Genomic DNA, 19201 nt, shown 5'->3' with positions numbered 1-19201 from the left:
GGTGTCATCTGGGGCTGCAGTCCTCTACAGGCTCAACTGTGAAAGGATTCAGTTCCTTATGGGCTGTTGGACTGAGGGCCTGAGTTCCTAAGGAGTGTTGGCCAGAGGCCACCTTCAAGTTCTTTGCTGTACATGTTCCATAAGGCAGCTGGCTTCATCATCGAGCGTGAGAGAAAGCAGGAGAGAGTGCAAGCAAGATGGAAGTCACAGTCTTTTATAACCTAGTCTCAGAAGTGACAGCCCATCTCACTTTAGTTAGAAGCAAGTCACTAACGACAGCCCACATTTGGGGGGAGAGGATTCCATAAGGCTGTAAACATGGGGAATCATTTCATACAAGCTGCTTTTGCCACAGTAACCAAATACTCTAAAACTGACTTTTTCTGTTTTTAGGAGATATTCATGGACAGTATACAGATTTACTGCGATTATTTGAATACGGAGGTTTCCCACCAGAAGCCAACTATCTTTTCTTAGGAGATTATGTGGACAGAGGAAAGCAGTCTTTGGAAACCATTTGTTTGCTATTGGCTTACAAAATCAAATATCCGGAGAACTTCTTTCTCTTAAGAGGAAACCATGAGTGTGCTAGCATCAATCGCATTTATGGATTCTATGATGAATGTAAGTAAAAATAAAACCCTATTTTTTATTAATGGAAAAATTCCCTAATAATTTTCCATTTAAAAATAGTTCCTTCAAGTCAGTTTTCCTAAAATGTGATCTACCAAGCATAAGCCCAAGAAGAGAGCCTTTCATGGAAGAGGAACCTGAAACTGGGAAACGATACTAATTAAATTGGTTCCTTGGGCTTTCTTTGGTCATGTTGTTTCAGGTTGACTGCAGCTTACTCAGCAGGAAGGCCCTCTTGTAATTAGTTTACGTAGTAAAATATTCAAGTGGAACAGAGGCCACTATAGACAGTAGACTCTGGTTTTCTAGTGCCCGTTAAGTTTTTAGCTCTCAGCATTCTTGTGATATGACAGAAACTCTTATTGGCCCTCTGTCACAAGAAATAGTGGCACATCCTATGAAATTATGTAAAAGTTGAAGTTTATTACTAGAATTTTATTCTGTGTCTATAAACCTAGAGAGAGAAGAATACTGAATACTCTGGGGTATCTTTATTTTATTGTACTCTGTTTCATCAGTAAGAAATCACTGATTTGCTGTTGTATGGTAGTGCTTACAAGTATCATTACTGAATTACCCTACTACATTTTAATTTGGTCTTTTGTTTTTGTTAGAGTATGGGAGTGAACATATATTTGGTGAATTACAATTTAGAACCAGTTACAATGATTTTCAAATTGAATTTATTGGTTTTTAGTGCTGAATTCCCTATTGGAATCTGTTTTTGCTTTTCTGTATCCTTAGATATGGTACAATCTTATTCAAACTCCTGTTTCCTTGATTCATATAATCATTTATTTGACAAATGTTTGAAGAAGTGTTATATGTCTGGCACAATTCTAAACACTGTGAATGCAGCAGTGTACAAGACAGATGGTATCTATTCTCATGGAGCTTACGTTCTAATGGGAATGATTCTTTATTTGAATTTATATTGCATTTTCATTTCTGAGGTGTAATATATGGTTGCAGTTGTTTAAATCAGACCAGTGGGCAAGAAGTGGGTTGTAGTATATTCAAACTAGAACCACTTTTCAAAGCTACATCAGAAATAGAGATATATTCTTAAAAGGTAAACTATGGGCTTGAATATCCTTGGGATAGAAATGACATCAGATGAAATGATGTATGTGAGAATATCTTGTAAACACTACTTTGAGTTATACTTAAGTCATTGAGAGGCAGGTTATGGCATAAAAGCATAGGAAATTAGTGCTTTTGTCTTTCATCCTTTCCCTGGGTTAGTTGTTGAAACTTATTGCCAAGTTCAGAAAAATTGAGTAACTCTAAAAAGGTGAACATACACTTGAGATTGTCTTTGTTGTAGCTCTTTTTGTTAGACTACAGGAAAATTATAGCCTTTGTGTCTATTTATACTTGCTATAGTGTCAAGTTGTAATTCACTCAAGTGAATACCAGTTAAGCACTTGGAAATTTTCCTTTCTTGGCAGTAAGTTTATGCTGTGTTACTCAATGCATTAGAGTTAAAATGGACAGTGTCCAGAGGCTCTCCTTTCACTTCTGCTTACTTATTTGGCTAGGCATTTAGTGTATGTGTTGAATGGAAAAAATAAACTAACAGTCTATTAGACTATTTCAGAGTTGCTATATTGTAGTGATCTTAAAAGACAAGTGTTTGATGTATTTATTTCATAAAACATCTAGCACAGTCTTTGAAGTCTTTGTAACTTTACTGAAGTTGTGAATTTTTTAATATTTATTGTCTTTTTAAATGTATACAAGTAACACTTCATTATAGAAAAAACACAGTGCTAGGTATGTATAAAGAAAATTTAAGTCATTTGTAATCCTGTGCTTGTGAGATTTATTTATTCTATTTGCTTGTTCTTTTTATAGGCAAACGAAGGTTTAATATTAAATTGTGGAAGACCTTCACTGATTGTTTCAACTGTCTGCCTATAGCTGCCATTGTGGATGAGAAGATTTTCTGTTGTCACGGAGGTAGACTAGTCAATTTGCCTTATGGGTGTTTCTCAATTCTTCTGTTATTTAGAGGAGACCTATAATAATTAAGATGCTGTCAGAAAACAAAGCAGTGCTTGTGTGAAAACGCAAGTGATTGAAACTGTTTTAAACATGGCTAAAATCTTTTACTAATTATAAATTTAGGATTATTTATGCATAATGAAAATTTAGTACTTTAAAGAATTTCACATATGAGGAGGATAATCAAAGTATTGTTTGAAAAAAATACCTTTTGCCTCAGTTTTGACAGAAAGATGCCCCTACTGTCAGTAAAAATGAGAGAATCATTATTATTTTTCTGCCTATACTAAATGCCTTTCATCAGAACACAGGTATAATTTAATAGTCCCACATGACCAGGAGTTTTAGGCTTTATGTAATATGTCTGCTTTAGTCCTAAAAATAATTTTTGGTAAAATAAGTTATTCTGTATGCCTTGTTAAAATAAGCTTGACTATATTAAAGTTTATTTGAAAAACCAACATGTGTCTAGCGCTTAGCTAGATGCTATGAAAATATATAGATATTGTATGACCTGGCTATCTTGAGGAATTAAAAAACCTATTCATAAAATGTATATATTCAAAACATTGAGTAATGAGAGGAATTTAATAACGTCAGACATAATTGTAGAGACAGTAATTATGAGAAGTCAGGAAAGGGAGAGAGTTGTTGGGTGACTGTTTGTGAAGGGATGGGTTTTGGAGGATAAAGACTTTGGAGAGGTGAAAAGGACTTGAGTCAGACTTTTTTATGTTAAGTTCAAAGAATATGTGAGGACTGGCCTGACTAGAATGTCAAGTACATGTTGGGGAATGATGAGATCAGATTACGAGATTTCAGTCCTGAGCAGCGGAGTTTATTGAATAGTCTAATAGCCATACTGGGTTTTTATACAGGGAAGTATTTAATGAAAATACTGTAAGAAAATTAGTTTTCCATCAATATGTAGAAAGAATTAAAATGGAGGAAAGCTGAAAAGAAAGATGCACATGTCTAGTCCTGAAGTAATAAATGGTTTATTCTCTAATAGAACATAATTCACTATATTAATTGAAATGTAACAGTATAGAATAGTTTCATGTTTTGTGATGATTGTCTATGAAAGAGAAATACTAGCTTCTTTCTATGTACTACTTTAAAGATGGCAAAGTACTCTCATGTCCTTTTTCTTGTTGACCATTCTGATCACATGCTTTTATGAAGATAATGAAGGTGTTGGAGTGGATTATAGGGTCTAATGGGACAGAGTGAGTCACTTTCAGTTGGAAGTAAACATGTTTAAGAGTAGGTAATAAGTAGCAAAAGTGGTAGAAAGGATTGGAATTGAGTCTGTTCCTATGAAGGGCAGGGAATGTTTGGAAAGAAAGAAGAGTGGTAGGAATTTTTTCCTTAAGAAGTCTTTTGAAATGAAAGGGAATTTCATTCCCTGGTAGGGAAAAGTGGAGAAGACCTAATCATAATGTTTTATTATATCCAAGTGGGGTACTGTTTAATAACTCCCTACATTAAAAGGAACACTTTAATTATATTTAACTTCACATAGTGAATCTACTTTTAAGTGTCTTTCTAATTTGAGTAAAAAATTCTTTTAGATGTCAGTACTATGACTCATTTTTTTATTTATAGGACTCTCACCAGACCTGCAATCTATGGAGCAGATTCGGAGAATTATGAGACCCACTGATGTCCCTGATACAGGTTAAGTATATAGAGAAGTTCACTTGTTTTATGTAAAATGTTGGCATATTTGAATTAAAGGATACAACTCAGGAACAGCCAAATGGAAGAGATGCATAGAGCAAGGTATGGGGTGGGGGGGTTTGATGACCAGCTTCCACACCCTTTGGCATCAATGAGTTCACCAATCTGAAAGCTCCCTAAATCTACTTGTTTAAGTGTTTTTATAGAACTGTTTCCAGCCACACTTCCGTAGGTGGTGGAGACAGGGTCGGAGGTCTGCGAGTTTCAACCTTCTAATTGTGTGTTTGGACTTTTGTTGACTGGCCCCTATCCTGAAGCTATGTAGGGTCCCCTGGGTCACTTCATTAGTGTAAATTCAGGTGTGATGGAAAGGGACTCCTTATGAATAACAAAAGACATTTCTATCACTTAAGAAATCCCAAGGATTTTAGGAGCTCTGTGCCAGGAATGGGAACAAAGACCAGGTATATTTTTATTATATCACTTATGTTAAAAGCATTAATATAAGCAAAATTGCCCTTTCTCTCAGTTTCTACCAGATTTTTTATAAACAAACTTACATTGGATTGATTGTCCCATTGTGACTTGTGTAAGCAGATCCACCCTTATGTATCGTATTCATCAATTCTCAACAAACTTGAGTATCTTCAAAATGAGTATTGCCTGGAGTTGCCATACGGTCTAGAAATCATACAATAGGAATATCATATATGAAAAAAAACAAAGGTGTTTTAGTTTACTGATAAGAAGGTTGTTTATTGGTAATTTTGTAATCAATGTGACGAACCACAAAATCACAGTTTTCTCATTCTAGATAATTCATACCCTTTTCAGGAGATCTCTGCTATTCTAATCTCGTCATTTTGCTGTGACCATTTGGTCTCAGTATTTTTTGCTCATACCCCCTCCTCTGCCTACTTATTACATGTTTGATTCCTCAGAATTCATTTCCTGGCCTTCTCACTTTTCATTCCTAAGGTGGTCTGAGTCCCTCTTAAGGTTTATGTATGATAAAGATACCTGGACAAGTGCTTTTAGCTCTGACCTCTTTTCTTAAGCCCAAAGCATTACTAAAGCCAAGGATCTGATCTTGGTTTGTTCCTTCAGACTTTATTTAAACTCTCCAGGCCTTCATAGAAAATGTTTTCTTCCCTCAACTTGATCTTTAGATAAATACAATTCCAATGAAATCTGAACTGGGTTCATGGGATTAGACAAACTGATTCAGAAATTTATATGTGGAAGAACAGAGGATTGAAAGTAACCGAGACAATCCTGAAGGAAAAAAAAATATTAACTGGGTATACTAGCCCTACAAAATAGAGATTTATTTAAAAGCACTAGTGTGTTGTTGGCTCAGGGATAAATAAGATTAACGGCACCCAGAAACGGACAGTGTAGGTAGCTCTCTGTAAGTAAAGGATGAATTCAGGAAATGCTGCTGGGTCATTTGGTTATCCATGTGGAGAAACTGCATACAAAAGATGAACAGCCTTTTCCATATTATGTGCTTAAAGTGTGCCATGTACATGTTTACCATATGTGTAAAGGGTTGGAAAGCACTACCGTAAGAAGCCAGGGAAGATTATATTTGTGTGGTGCTTTAACAGAGTCGGTAAGTTCAATAAACTGAGATGCGAAAGGGGCACGAGCTTGTTACTGTTTATTAAAGGGTAAGAGGGCAGGAGAACAAATGTGCCGTGTATATACTTTATGTGATAAATTCTGGGTTTTTTTTATTGCTGTGTTTTTATTCTTTAAAGGTTTGCTCTGTGATTTGCTGTGGTCTGACCCAGATAAGGATGTACAAGGCTGGGGAGAAAATGATCGTGGTGTTTCCTTCACTTTTGGAGCTGATGTAGTCAGTAAATTTCTGAATCGTCATGATTTAGACTTGATTTGTAGAGCTCATCAGGTATGAAATATAAAACTTTTGGATATTTTAATATTTATTAATTTCACACAAATCCAGTCCTTTTATTTTTGAGGAAACTGAGAGGTGAAGCCGGTACCTTGTTCTTACAGTTAACAACCTAATGACTTATTAACCCTCCTCACCAGAGAAAGTGTTTCAAAAGAATATATTTTTGCAGTGTTCAGAAAATTTAGAAAACTTTTTAAGTGCTTGTCTGAAGCTTTTTAGAAATATTTGATCCTGTTTTAATATGAAGTTTATGTATTATAGATAACAATCAAATTAATTGTATGGATTTTGGTAAGAAAAATCACTGTAAAAAGACATTTTTGAGAAAGTTGGGGAAATTAGATTATAGACTAGGTTTAGAATCAAGTGGTCATTGTCAGTTGTTTTAGTTGTGATGATATTGTTATGTAAGAAGGATGTCCATATCAGAAATGCAAACTAAAGTATGTAAAGGTAGGATGACATGTCTAGGATTTGCTTTAAAATACATCAGTAGAGGAAAAAAGGGGGGGATAAATGAAAGAAGTTAGCAAAATCCTGGTAATTAGTGAATCAGGGTGGTTAATAAATGGGAGTTCATTGAACTCTATTTTTGTACGTAGTTGAATTTTCATTATGAAAATATATATACAATTTAGGTTTATTTGTTTCTTTATGTCCTACCACTAGATTGTATACTATTTTTATTATATTTTTTTAAAATTTATTTATTGGAGTGACAATTGTTAATTAAATTACATAATTTTAGGTGTGCAATTCTGTATTACATCATCTATAAATCCCATTGTGTGTTCACCACCCAGAGTCAGTTCTCCTTTTATATTTGATCCCCCTTACCCTCATCTCCCACCTCCCACCCTAGATTGTATACTTTTTAAGGAGGGGATTGAGACTTGCTGACATTTCAATATCCACTGCCTTGTAAACTTACTGGCATAGTATAGCATGCATTTAGTATTTGCTGAATAAAAGAATTAACAAAAGCTTAATTTTAACAATTTACTATATTAAGTACTCACATTCTCTAAAATATAACTGGTATGAAATACATTGAATTTTTTATATTTTTGGCTACTTTTGCAAGTACTAAAAGTATTTGAAATTTGTAAATACAGTATTTCTAAAGATTTCCTTGTTATTTCTTTATCAAAGCAGAATTTATTACGTATATGCTATTCCACAATACTTTCCTTTTCTCTGAGACTTTACACTGCATAGATACCTGACTACTACTAGCTTTTTGTGATCCTGTGCAATAAAACACAGGTGATTGGCTTCTCATTTTCTGCACATGTGGTATATCACATGCCTTCTTCCTAGCAGAATCTCCTAGTTCAGTGGAAATGAAGTTATGTCCCCAAATTCTTGGCTTTTGGCAGAGTTGTCTTTTAATCAGTAAACATTGTGTTTATGATTGAGATAATTCAGATAAGCCTTCTATTAGATAAGAGGGCAGAGTTGCTAAGTTCCTAATAAAATACCCACTGATACTCAACTTTTTTCACCTGTAGCTCTCCATTCATTTGTCTTTTTGAAAAAAGATGATGGTTTTTAAAAGTCACGTTACTGAACTACCTTAGTTTATGTGGTCTTTTTCCAGACACCTCCAAAATCCTATTCTGCTTACCTGGAAGCATATTGTTATGTTTTGGGTGGCAAATTATGCTTAGAGGTCAAGATTGTCTTTGTCAATGATTTAACACAGGTTCACTGCAGAAATTATAATTTCACAAGCCAATAGTATATAGGATTGTGTCTCTGTAAGCCAATAAAAGAAATAACATATTCCAAACCAATGATAGATTTTTCACACTGTTTTTTCAGGCAAGGGAAAATAAAAAGAATTAAGTCCAAATTTAATTGAGGTGTACGTTTATACGAGTTTGTACTTAGGCTCCAACTCCAGGTTAGGAGAGATGTCTTAGCCAAGGACAGCTGACTGCCAGCTATCAGGGAAAAAAGTAAAAATCTCTTGTTGTTAGTGCTTGTTGCTAAGCAACGATGGAGCCAGTGTTGACCAGCAAGATGATCTCCTTTGTGGGGGCTGCTGCACAACTTTCTTCCTGTGGGAAAGCCTTTACCAAGCGAGGACCTAATGCCCCAAAGGTTTTCAGAGAGCTATTTAGGTCAGCAATGAGTCTCCTTCCTCAGAGGGAAGCTCTCCCATGGTCCTCACAAACTGTGGGTATTTATAGTTTAACTGTCCCCTTGCCATAGTTGCTTCTCCACATGTTTTATTTGATAAGCCCCCAGCAGTGCCCCTCAACAGCTCAGTTGCTGAGTGCTTAACAACAGATGAGATCATGACATCCTGACACAAGTTACTTCACTCGTACATCAAAACAACTTTACTCTTAAACACAACTGATTTTTTGTCACAAGTAAGTGGATTTCAAACCATATCAAACCAATACGCAACACATATTATCTCTAAAATAAAGAGGCTTATAAGAAACAACACAAATAATTCCTGTAGAAAAAAGCCTGTTCTTTCAGTAAATGTGTGAATTACGTGAGCAAGTGAACAAGGAACCTAAGAACTAAAAGAAGGTACTGAGTGCCAAGCACCATGCTGAGCTTGGAGTAGATAAGGTAGCCAAGGTCTTCACAGAAAAAGTTGGTATCTAAATTCTATCATGACATAAATACAACAGGAGCATGTACTTGATACTAAGAAATTATTTAAAAATGTAAATGATTTTGGAGGTGCTTTCTTGTATTAGCGAATATTGCAGGATAGTTTTTGCTTAATCAAAGGATATCTAAAAGACTTCAGAAAGTATTCTTGCCTACTATAAATACATATAAAATGTTCATGTGTCATTGCCTACCTCTCAAATTTGTAGAGTCAAGGAACAACTTGTTTAACTCAGGAATTTACAATAGATTCTAGAAATCATGTTAAATCATTAAGGAAAAGAATTATATACAGAAAAATTTATAGGCAGCTAATTTCTAGGAACATGATCTGTGTGACTTAAGCTCAATTTAGAATTTTCAGTGTGTAGTTACATAATACTAATACAGAATTTTAAAGTGGAGCAGAAAACATGTCTTTGCCATAATGTCTTTCGTTGTCTGGTTATTGTTCATTGAATTAAGGATTCTATAGTTGGATTGTAATGCCATCATCTAAGAAGTACTTAGTGTCCCAGCTCCCTGCAGACACTATACCTGTTAGCATTCGCTTTGGAAATGGCATGATTTTAAAACTTTTTAATCATAAATTTATTATGATTTTATTTAACCTAAATCCTTGCCATTATAGAAAAGGCATTAATTTTAATCTTCTAAGGGAAGTTTAAGGATGAAAGTCAAAACAAACAGGGTGGGTTTTTTTTAGGTCTTTGTCACATTAATCTCAATAAATATATAGATGGTTGAGAATTGCCTATAAATTTTTTCTTTTGACATTTCCTTTGTCAGGTGGTGGAAGATGGATATGAATTTTTTGCTAAACGACAATTGGTAACCCTATTTTCAGCTCCAAATTACTGTGGCGAATTTGATAATGCTGGTGGAATGATGAGTGTGGATGAAACTTTGATGTGTTCATTTCAGGTATGATACAAATATTAATATATAACAACTAGAAATCTAATTACAACTATTAGAAAAAAATTTTCTTTTAGATTTGTATTTCCGTGAGCAAGTGTAGAAAATCAGTTTTATTCAGAAGTGATTCTCACCTTAGGCTTGTTAGGGATTTCTAATTTTATTCACAAAGGTTCTGGCCTTTTGGTATTTGTTAGATATTAGAGTTTTAGGGAAACTAAGTTACATCAGTCATTCTTAATGCAGATTTTTAAATCGTTACATTACTGAATGACTCCTTGGATAGGGCCTTAACCTACTGAAAGAATGAATTCAATGAGTAATTTAGATTTTGTTTCTTTTGCAAGATGAATGGGTGGGACAGATATTGAGGAGAGAGAATTATATTACAAACTTAGATGAAAATGTAGAATATTTACCTAAGAAAAAACTTTCCAAATTTTAAAGTGCCCATTTATAATTATAGAAACATTTACATTTTAAAAGGAGACCAACTCGAGCTTTAGCATGCTACTTAAAATCATTCTTGTTGGTGAACCAAAACAACTTCAATACTTTGTTTTTGCAAAGGTTATTTTATATCCCTAACATGCACACACTGTCTTTTTAAGTGTAGAGGGGCTTTCTCATCCCTTTTTACTACATATTATTTGTATCTACTAGTATAATTGAGTGGTAAATGTTTGACTTCTCATTTACAATTTAAGGATGGTAACCAGGCCTTATCCTTCAATGGTTGCCATAGTGAAGTTGAATTAACATATTTTTTCCATTGAGACACTATGATGCCCTGAATAATTCTAAGAAATGCTTCATAAATCTTTTCTAAGCATCTTTTGTGTAAATATTAAAATTTTCCATCTATAATTATGTTAAACTTCTGTTTACACCCAACAGAATAAATATAATTTTAAAAAGACAGTAAGAAGTATTGGGGATGTGGAAAAATTGGAACCTTCTTAACATTTATGGTGGAAATATACATTGATGGTAGAAATATATAATGATACAGCTTCATTGGAAAACAGTTAAATGTAGAGTTTCTGTATGACCTAGCAATTCTAATCCTAGGTATATACCAAAAAGAATTAAAATAGGTACTCAGTTACATGTATGTGCATATTCATAAACATTATTTATAATAGCCAAAAGTGGAAACAACCCGAATGTCTGTGAACTAAAGAATGAATAAACAAAATGTGGAATATCCATAATATGGCATATTATTTGGCAATTAAAAGTGATGAAGTACTGATACATGCTACAACAGGAACCTCAAAAACAGTATCTCAGTGAAAGGAGCCAGTCACAAAACACCACGTACTGTATGGTTTCATTTATATGAAATAGCCAGAAAAGACAAATCAATAGAGAAAGAAAGTAGATAAGTGGTTGCTTAGAGTTGAAAGGGGTTAGGAGAGTAGAAAATGGAAATAGGGAGTGATTACTTATGGGAACAAGGTTTCTTTTGGGGTGACAAATGTTCTAAGATTATAGCAGTGGTTGTACAACTCTATATACTAAAAATCATTGAATTGTACATTTTAAATGGGTGAATTTTGATACATATGTATGTGTATATATATGTGGTTGTGTGTGTGGGTGTGTGTGTTTGTATATATGACTGTTTTTTTAATAAAAAGATCTATGTACACAAAAACATACAGTCTGAAGAGTTTGGCTAGTTACCCTCTATATAAATAGTGGCAGAATTATGATGAGAAGAGTTTTTTGACTCTTAAGCTAGAGGTTTTTTCCTCATCACAGAGATACACAAATTAGAAAAAAAAATTTGCTTAAATTTAAGGATTGGGTAACTGGTATGATTCTTGTAGTCAAGCTTTTGTTATCAATGGAATGACAAATAATAGCAATATTCAGACATTTGCACACTTCAAATGTGAGAAATATTTGTGGAACTTTGTTGGTTTTTTATATTTTTATTTCACTTTTACAATTTATGCCATTTATTGAAAAACTGTATTGTAACAGTAATTTTCTTAAACTTACTCATTTGAAAGAATAACATTGTTGATAAATTGTTTACTTTAAGATATTGAAACCATCTGAAAAGAAAGCTAAGTACCAGTATGGTGGACTGAATTCAGGACGTCCTGTCACTCCACCTCGAACAGCTAATCCACCGAAGAAAAGGTGAAGAAAGGAACTATGTAAAGAAACCATCAGATTTGTTAAGGACATGCTTCATAATATATAAGTGTGCACTGTAAAACCATCCAGCCATTTGACACCCTTTATGATGTCACACCTTTAACTTAAGGAGACGGGTAAAGGATCTTAAATTTTTTTTCTAATAGAAAGATGTGCTACACTGTATTGTAATAAGTATACTCTGTTATAATATTCAACAAAGTTAAATCCAAATTCAAAATTACCCATTAAAGTTACATCTTCACTTATCACAGTTTTTAAAGTTGAAAAGCATCCCAATTAAACTAGATGTGATAGTTAAACCAGATGAAAGCATGATGACCCATCTTGTGTAATGTGGTTTTAGTGTTGCTTGGTTGTTTAATTATTTGGGGCTTGTTTTGTTTTGTTTGTTTTTGCTAGGTTAATGGCAAATATTTTAAACTTTTTTCCCTAAACATTTTTAAAAGTGAAATGTGGGACAAGCTTTAAAGACATTCACCAACTATTATTATCTCTTACTTACCTATGTACCTGTTTGATCTAAAAAAACTTATGCCTCATTACCGTGAAAAGGAGTTTTAGAGATTGATATTTTTAAAAATTTGCAAACTGTCCTATCCAGTGATTTAATCAAACAGTTTGGGCAAACTTTACAGCTGATAGTGAATATTTTGCTTTATACAGAAATTGCCACTGATTTGGATTTGTGCACTCTAATTTTTAACTTATTGATGCTCTATTGTGCAGTAGCATTTCATTTAACTTTAAGATAAGGCTCATATAGTACTACCCAACTAGTTGGTAATGTGATTGATTATGTGGTACCTTGGCTTTAGGTTTTAATTCGCACGAAACACCTTTTGGCATGCTTAACTTTCTGGTAACACCCTCACTTGCATTGGTTTTGTTTTTTTGGGTTTTTGTTGTTTGTTGTTTTCAGATCCACGAAACATGAGAATCCTTTTTTGACAAGCCTTGGAAAGCTGACATTATCTCTTTTTTCCTCCCTATGTACGAAGGATGTATTTAAATGCTGGTCAGTGGGACATTTTGTCAACTGGGTATTGGGTGCTTAACTGTCTAATATTGCCATGTGAATGTTGTATACGGTTATAAGGCTTATGTCACTAAAGATTTTTATTCTGATTTTTCATGATCAAAGTTCATATATTGTATAGACATGCTTTGTAGTGAACTAGAGTAGCAATAATTTCTGTACACGATCAAGGGTTTATTGCATTTCTTTTCCTGTTCTCTTTTTTTTAAGGGTTAGTATTAACAAATGGCAAGAGTAGAAAAGTGAACATAAGATTTTATAAGGAGAATTTAGAGGACACAGATTTGTGATTTTTGGATGCGATACTTTTGGATGTGATTCTAAAAGCTTTTATTGAGCATTGTCAAATTTGTAAGCTTCATAGGGATGGACATCATATTTATAATGCCCTTCTATATGTGCTACCATAGATGTGAAATTCTTGATCTTAATATTGTCTTTGAAAATGTTAAATTGAGAATTCTGTTAACTTACATTTTATGAATTGGTGTATTGTATACTGCAAGAGATTTGATTTTCAGCACAGTGCAAAGTTCTTTCAAATGCATATGTCTTTTTTTCTAATTCCATTTTGTTTTAAAGCACATTTTAAATGTAGTTTTCTCATTTAGTAAAAGTTGTCTAATTGATATGAAGCCTGACTGGTTATTTTATTCCCTTTTTTCCCCGTTTACAATGAGATTTAAACATTTTGTTCCAATAGACTTTAATGTCTTCAATATATATTAATTGATCCTTTCTGGAGATGTTCATGTATTGCCTATGATGTATTAAGTTAGGTCACACAGGCTTTTATCTAATGATTTAAATATCTTCCTAATTGGAGTGTAAGTTGAGCAATTTCTGATAGAATTTTTTGATGTATTCTTAGTTACAGTGAAGCAGGTCTAGAAAATAAGCCTTTGGCAGGAAACAGGGCAGTCTTTTCTTAATCTTAGTATTAATCAAAACATTAATTTAGATCCCACTTACTGGTTTTTTATAATAATTTATCCAGGTCAATACTGATTATGAAAAAATAGTCACTAATTAATATTGGTCACTAAATTTTAAAGGATGGAAATTTATCATGTTTAAATTATTTAAACAGTCTTAAAACCACTTTAACAGCTTCTTTTCATACAGTGTGTTCATTAAAAATATTTACTTGGTAACATTGCTACTTGAAATAAATAAAACTTCATTTCTTAGGAGAAAAATATCCTGTAATTCTAGTGTCACTAATTTATATTGTTCTTCCTCTTATTTTTAATAATTTTCTATATTCAAATTTATCTTTAATCCAAATGTCATTTCATTTGAATTCATTAAAACACTAGATAACTGATAACGTGACGGATCATATGGATTATTTGGGTTAATTTTGTTTTTGTTTTTCCAATTATAGTTGACATTCAATATTATTTTACGTTAGTTTCAGGTATACAACGTAGTGGTTAAACATTTACATAATTTATGAAGTGATCCCCCAATAAGTCTAGTGCCCACTTGGCACTATACATAGTTATTACAATATTATTGACTATATTCCCTGTGCTGTACTTTACATCCCGCCCGCCCCGTGACTATTTTGTAACTGCCAATTAATTTGTACTTCTTAATCCCTTCACCTTTTTTACCCAGTCTCCCAACCTCCCTTCCCCCTTCCCATCTGGTAAGCTTTAGTTTGTTCTCTGTGAGTCTGTGTTGGTTTTTTTGTTGTTTATTTTGTTCTTTAGATTCCATACATAAGTGAGATCATACAGTGTGTGTCTCTGTCTGACTTATTTCACTTAGCATAATACTCTCTAGGTCCATCCATGTTGTCGCACTGTTCTTAAACGGAAAGAATTGACCACAGTGGACTCCTTGCACTTGAAGCTTCAACATTCATTGTTTTAATTTTGCCCAGGGAAATTTTTTAATCATGATCAGCAGGACTGGTTTGTGCAAAATGTAGAGTCAAATACCAGGAAGAATTTTGAGGCTTAAAAGGTGCCTAATTGGAAGTGTTCAGAGGATATATATGCCTTTCAAAAAGATTCATCTGAAGAAAAGCCAGGAACATATTAAGATGTATCCCTTAATATAAGTGTCATATTGAACCAAGGAACTGAAATACAAGTTAAGCTACATTCCGTTGTCTCCTTGGCAACCATAACTTTTGAATTAAAATAATTTTTTCTTTCACATCTTTGTGCTAAAAATGTATTTAGAGAAGGAAAATGGTCAAGCCTACTGTGCTCTTGCTACCCTGACCTAACCCACTAATCCAGTCCCCTCTTCCCTGTGGATCCATCCCTGAATCAAAGCTGTGCCTGAGAAGACACGGAATAGCCTCACTGTGCCGGTGGCACCCGCTTGGAAGTACTATGGCCCTTGGGCTGGTAGAGTCCAGTGTGTTATAATTTCCTTAAACAGCTAAGCAGTGGTTACAGGGATTTGAAAGTGACAGCATTCCTGGCAGAGTAAATAATAAGACAAACTGATTGTATGTAAGTATCCATGTAAAGTTTTATCATTATGCTCTTTTATGATGTTACTTCAACAAGAGCATATGATGTTATGCTCTTTTATGATGTTATCTAAACTGAAATTTAGATAGTGTTAAAATTGGTCCAGCCACTCGAGTATTATGCAGTTATTAAAATTATTTATAAAGGCTAGCAACATGAGAAAGGGCCATATGTTAACAAGGGGAAAAGGTTACACATTATGTCATGGGAAAAAAATGTAAAAACTGAAAAATCTTTTTATTCATTCAACATTTATTATGCACCTACTACATCCCAGGCACCTGGGCAAGTGTTAGGTTGAGGCCACAAAAAAGGTTCCTGTAGAAGAATTTACAGCTTAGAAGAGATTTAACAATGTACCTTACCCCTTCTGACGAACCACAGTATTCACACCTGTTTTTAGTTTAAGTGGTCTCTTCGTCTGTTCATGTAATTATTTTAACATAGCAGGACCCCTCCATCTAGCTGGAGGGAAGGTAAATGGCTCTAAGACAAGCCTGGCTTTAATAGGAGGCCGAGGGAAGGGCTGACTTAGGAGACAAGGAGGTCTGGGTGAGTCGCGGCGTTTCGCTTGGCCCGGCCGGGCGTTGAGCGAGGCAGGACACGGCAGATCGCTGGAAGCAGTGTCCGCAGGCGCGGCGCGCGCAGCTTGGCGCCGGCCCCGCCCCCGGCGGTGGGCTTTGCGCGCTGATTGGCCCACGCGGGCCTCGCTCCCAATTGGCGGGAGGTCGAGGTGGAGCAACCTGCGAGCAACCGTCGGAGGCCCGGGTGCATCTCGGGGAGGCTGGCTGGTGCCCCGACCCTCCTCGCCGGCCCGATATTCGCAGGTACCTTCTTCCGGCGCCCCGGCCTCGGGCCTCGGCGGCCACGCCAGTTTCTGTGCCTTCTCACCCCTAGCCCGGCCGCCCACCGTGTGTGAGGCTGTGGCGGCGTCTCAGCCCCTTTCCCACACTTGGGCCCGTGAGTCGCCTCAGGTGGACTCGCAGCGACCGGGACACACTCTCGGAGCGGGGGTTTGGGAACCGGCGGGGGCGCGAGGCGTGGAGGTCGCACCCCCGGGCCGCTCGCCGCCGTCGGAGCGAGAAAGACGGCGAGGCGCCGGTCGTGGTCGTGCCCGTACCGAAGGGGCGGCGCCTCCCGTGGTCCGTGTGGGGCGCCTCGTCGGCCCTGGGCTCACGGCCGGGCGGGCTGGGCTGGCTGGGGGGCGGGCGAGGGGAGCGGGCGCGGGGCGGGGCGCCTTCCCGTTCCCGTTCCCGTTCCCGTTCCCGGGCCCCCGCCCTGCTGGGGACTCGGGGCCGAGGACGGCGCGCGCCCGCCGGCGTCCTGCCTCTTCCTACCTGTGTCACGGGGAGCGCGTGTGTGCCCAGGGGCGTCCGCCGCAGCATCTGGAGAGCTCAGCTGCTGTGTCTCAGACTTGACCAAATCCTTTTCTTAAGTTTTCGGTGCCACCAAAGGCCAGCTAGCTTCAACTGAAAAAACAGATAAACACGAAAAAAAAACACACGAATTTAACATCGAAAGACTGGTACAACCCCTGCTATGTTAAAATTGAGATCCTGCCTCGTCACAAATTTTATTCTCTAACATGAGCGCATTTTAAAATACCTGCAATCCTGTCATTGTCTTTAACATTTAAGTTCTTTCAGTCGAGGCGAAATTTGGCCGTGATGTTGAGACCCCTCCTTCCGTGAAAGACACGTTTCCTGTAAGAACAGACGCAGTAGCTGCGGCCACGCGATGAGCTTCTGCTGCGCCTTCAGCACTAGGCTGGGCGCTACCCTACACTTGTTCCTTCCTCGTGAACCCTACAAAACATGCCGTAACGGTGCCTAACAACAGGTCGTTTTTATTAAATTCTATGCACCAGGCAGGCTCTTCAAAAGAAAAAAACAAGCACAGGTGCTTTTATTTCAATATCCTAAGTGGAGCCTCTGGTCCCAGCATTTAAGTAGCCCGAGGTCACAAAACTAGTGAGACTGAATCCGGTCTTAATCTAGGTCTGTTCTCCGCAGTTTAACGTACGCTCAGCTAGCTCTGCCCTTTTGGCTTCAGTCGCACCCAACAACCCTGTCTTTAAAAAAAAATAAAACAAAAATCCTCGTTTGACTGTTGGCCCTTGTAGCTGCTGTTCAGTTTCTTCCTTCTAATTGCCACATCACCCCTTTGATTCTGTTCAATCTGGTTTCCATTTACTCCCACCGCTTCGTTGAATTGTATTGCTTTATTCACCAGTGGGTTGTATTTCTAATCAGATTAAAACTTACTGAAACAATTGTCCCCCTGTAATTTTATAAACACTGTAGGACTTAGCACTTGGCTGAGGCTAAAAGTGTTCTTTGACCATTCGGTGATTAAATTAGAAAAAAATAAACATCAAAATTGTAGAGATTTGATTATAGCCCCCAGCAAAGCTTCCAGCAAGTTTGCCAAAAAATATTTTTCCTAAAATTTGCTGTATTGTTTTTCAATAATTACATTCTGTGTTATGATAGAGAAAAATGCTATAGTCATTTCAATAAGGACTCTTTTTTAAGAGTTATTTTAGCAAAAAGGTGATTAGTCCATCTTTCTTCTCCACAGCAATTGCTTATTTAACCACTAAATGATAATTTCTTGTGCACACTTACACTGCAAATGCTAGAATTAAATTTTTATAAAGTGTAACCTTACAGCTGGGTTTTATGTTTTTCTGGCAAGGTGACAGTAGCATTGAACTGCTTACTATGTATCAAGTGTTCTACACATGATTTCATTTAATCTTTAAAACAGTTCTTTAGTAGTTGAAGAATATGGGGCTTTGGTGTCAGACAGTCCTGGATCCACTCCTAGCTTTTTCACTCACTAATCATGTGGCCATGGGAAAATTAATTTCTCTATGTCTCAAACTTCTCATCTAGAAAATAAGGATAAAATAATACCTACCTTATAGAGATGTTTTGAGAATTAAATGAGACAATGCATGTAAAACTTTTAGCATAGTGTCTGGCACATATTAAGTGCTCAGTGTAAAGCTGCAGTTAAGGCTTACCTGCCTGCCCTGAATTGCCAATGGATATTAGATTTTTTTCATATAGGCAGATGAATCCCCAAACCACTACTTCTATTGTATGATTCTGTGAACCACCCCCCATCTTTATACTACCCCCAGAGAGGAGAAATTATTTCAGATGCCTGTAGATTAGCTGTTGTCTATTTAAAAAAAAAAAAATCCCAGTCTATTCAAGTATGAATTCTGGTACGGTTTTTTCGTGTTGGTGGAGTCCATGTAAGAATTCATTAAATGATTTTCCCATATGAGCATAGTTTCTTGTTCCCCCTCCTTCCCTATCTCTTGTCCTTCCCTGAAATGGCCTATAGTTTAATTTGTCTTTCATTCCTTTTCAAGTCCTGCTTGCTTATCAGAACTCTCATTCTCTTAGTATATCTAAGTGAAGAACAAAATTAAAAGCTACCATGTTTCCCCGAAAATAAGACCTAGCCGAACAATCAGCTCTTAATGTGTCTTTTGGAGCAAAAATTAATGTAAGACCCAATCTTATTTTCCTATAAGACTGGGTAGAATAGAATAGAATACCAGGTCTTATTTTGCTATAAGACTGGATATCATATAGTATAATATAATATAATACCAGGTCATATTAATTTTTGCTCCAAAAGATGCATGAGAGCTGATTGTCCGGCTAGGTCTTATTT

The 19201-nt window shown here is 36.1% G+C and overlaps 1 protein-coding gene across 3 annotated transcripts in view; it reads left to right on the top strand.

Moving 5' to 3' along the window:
* PPP1CB (protein phosphatase 1 catalytic subunit beta) overlaps positions 1-13648 on the top strand; it is a 32379-nt gene extending 18731 nt beyond the window's left edge. For all 3 annotated transcript variants that reach the window (XM_081069726.1, XM_081069727.1, XM_081069728.1), the window contains exons 4-9: positions 394-624; positions 2491-2595; positions 4249-4320; positions 6087-6238; positions 9674-9808; positions 11856-13648. In XM_081069726.1, the coding sequence (XP_080925852.1) occupies positions 394-624; positions 2491-2595; positions 4249-4320; positions 6087-6238; positions 9674-9808; positions 11856-11960 (800 nt within the window). In that variant the 3' untranslated portion in view covers positions 11961-13648. The remainder of the gene's footprint in view (positions 1-393; positions 625-2490; positions 2596-4248; positions 4321-6086; positions 6239-9673; positions 9809-11855) is intronic.
* Positions 13649-19201: the final 5553 nt, after the last annotated feature.

This window comes from Rhinolophus hipposideros, assembly GCF_964194185.1.
Source record: "Rhinolophus hipposideros genome assembly, chromosome: 12".
Classification (NCBI taxonomy): Eukaryota; Metazoa; Chordata; class Mammalia; order Chiroptera; family Rhinolophidae; genus Rhinolophus; species Rhinolophus hipposideros.
The sequence above is the reverse complement of the archived record's forward strand: the minus strand, read 5'-3'. Positions and strand labels throughout refer to the sequence as shown.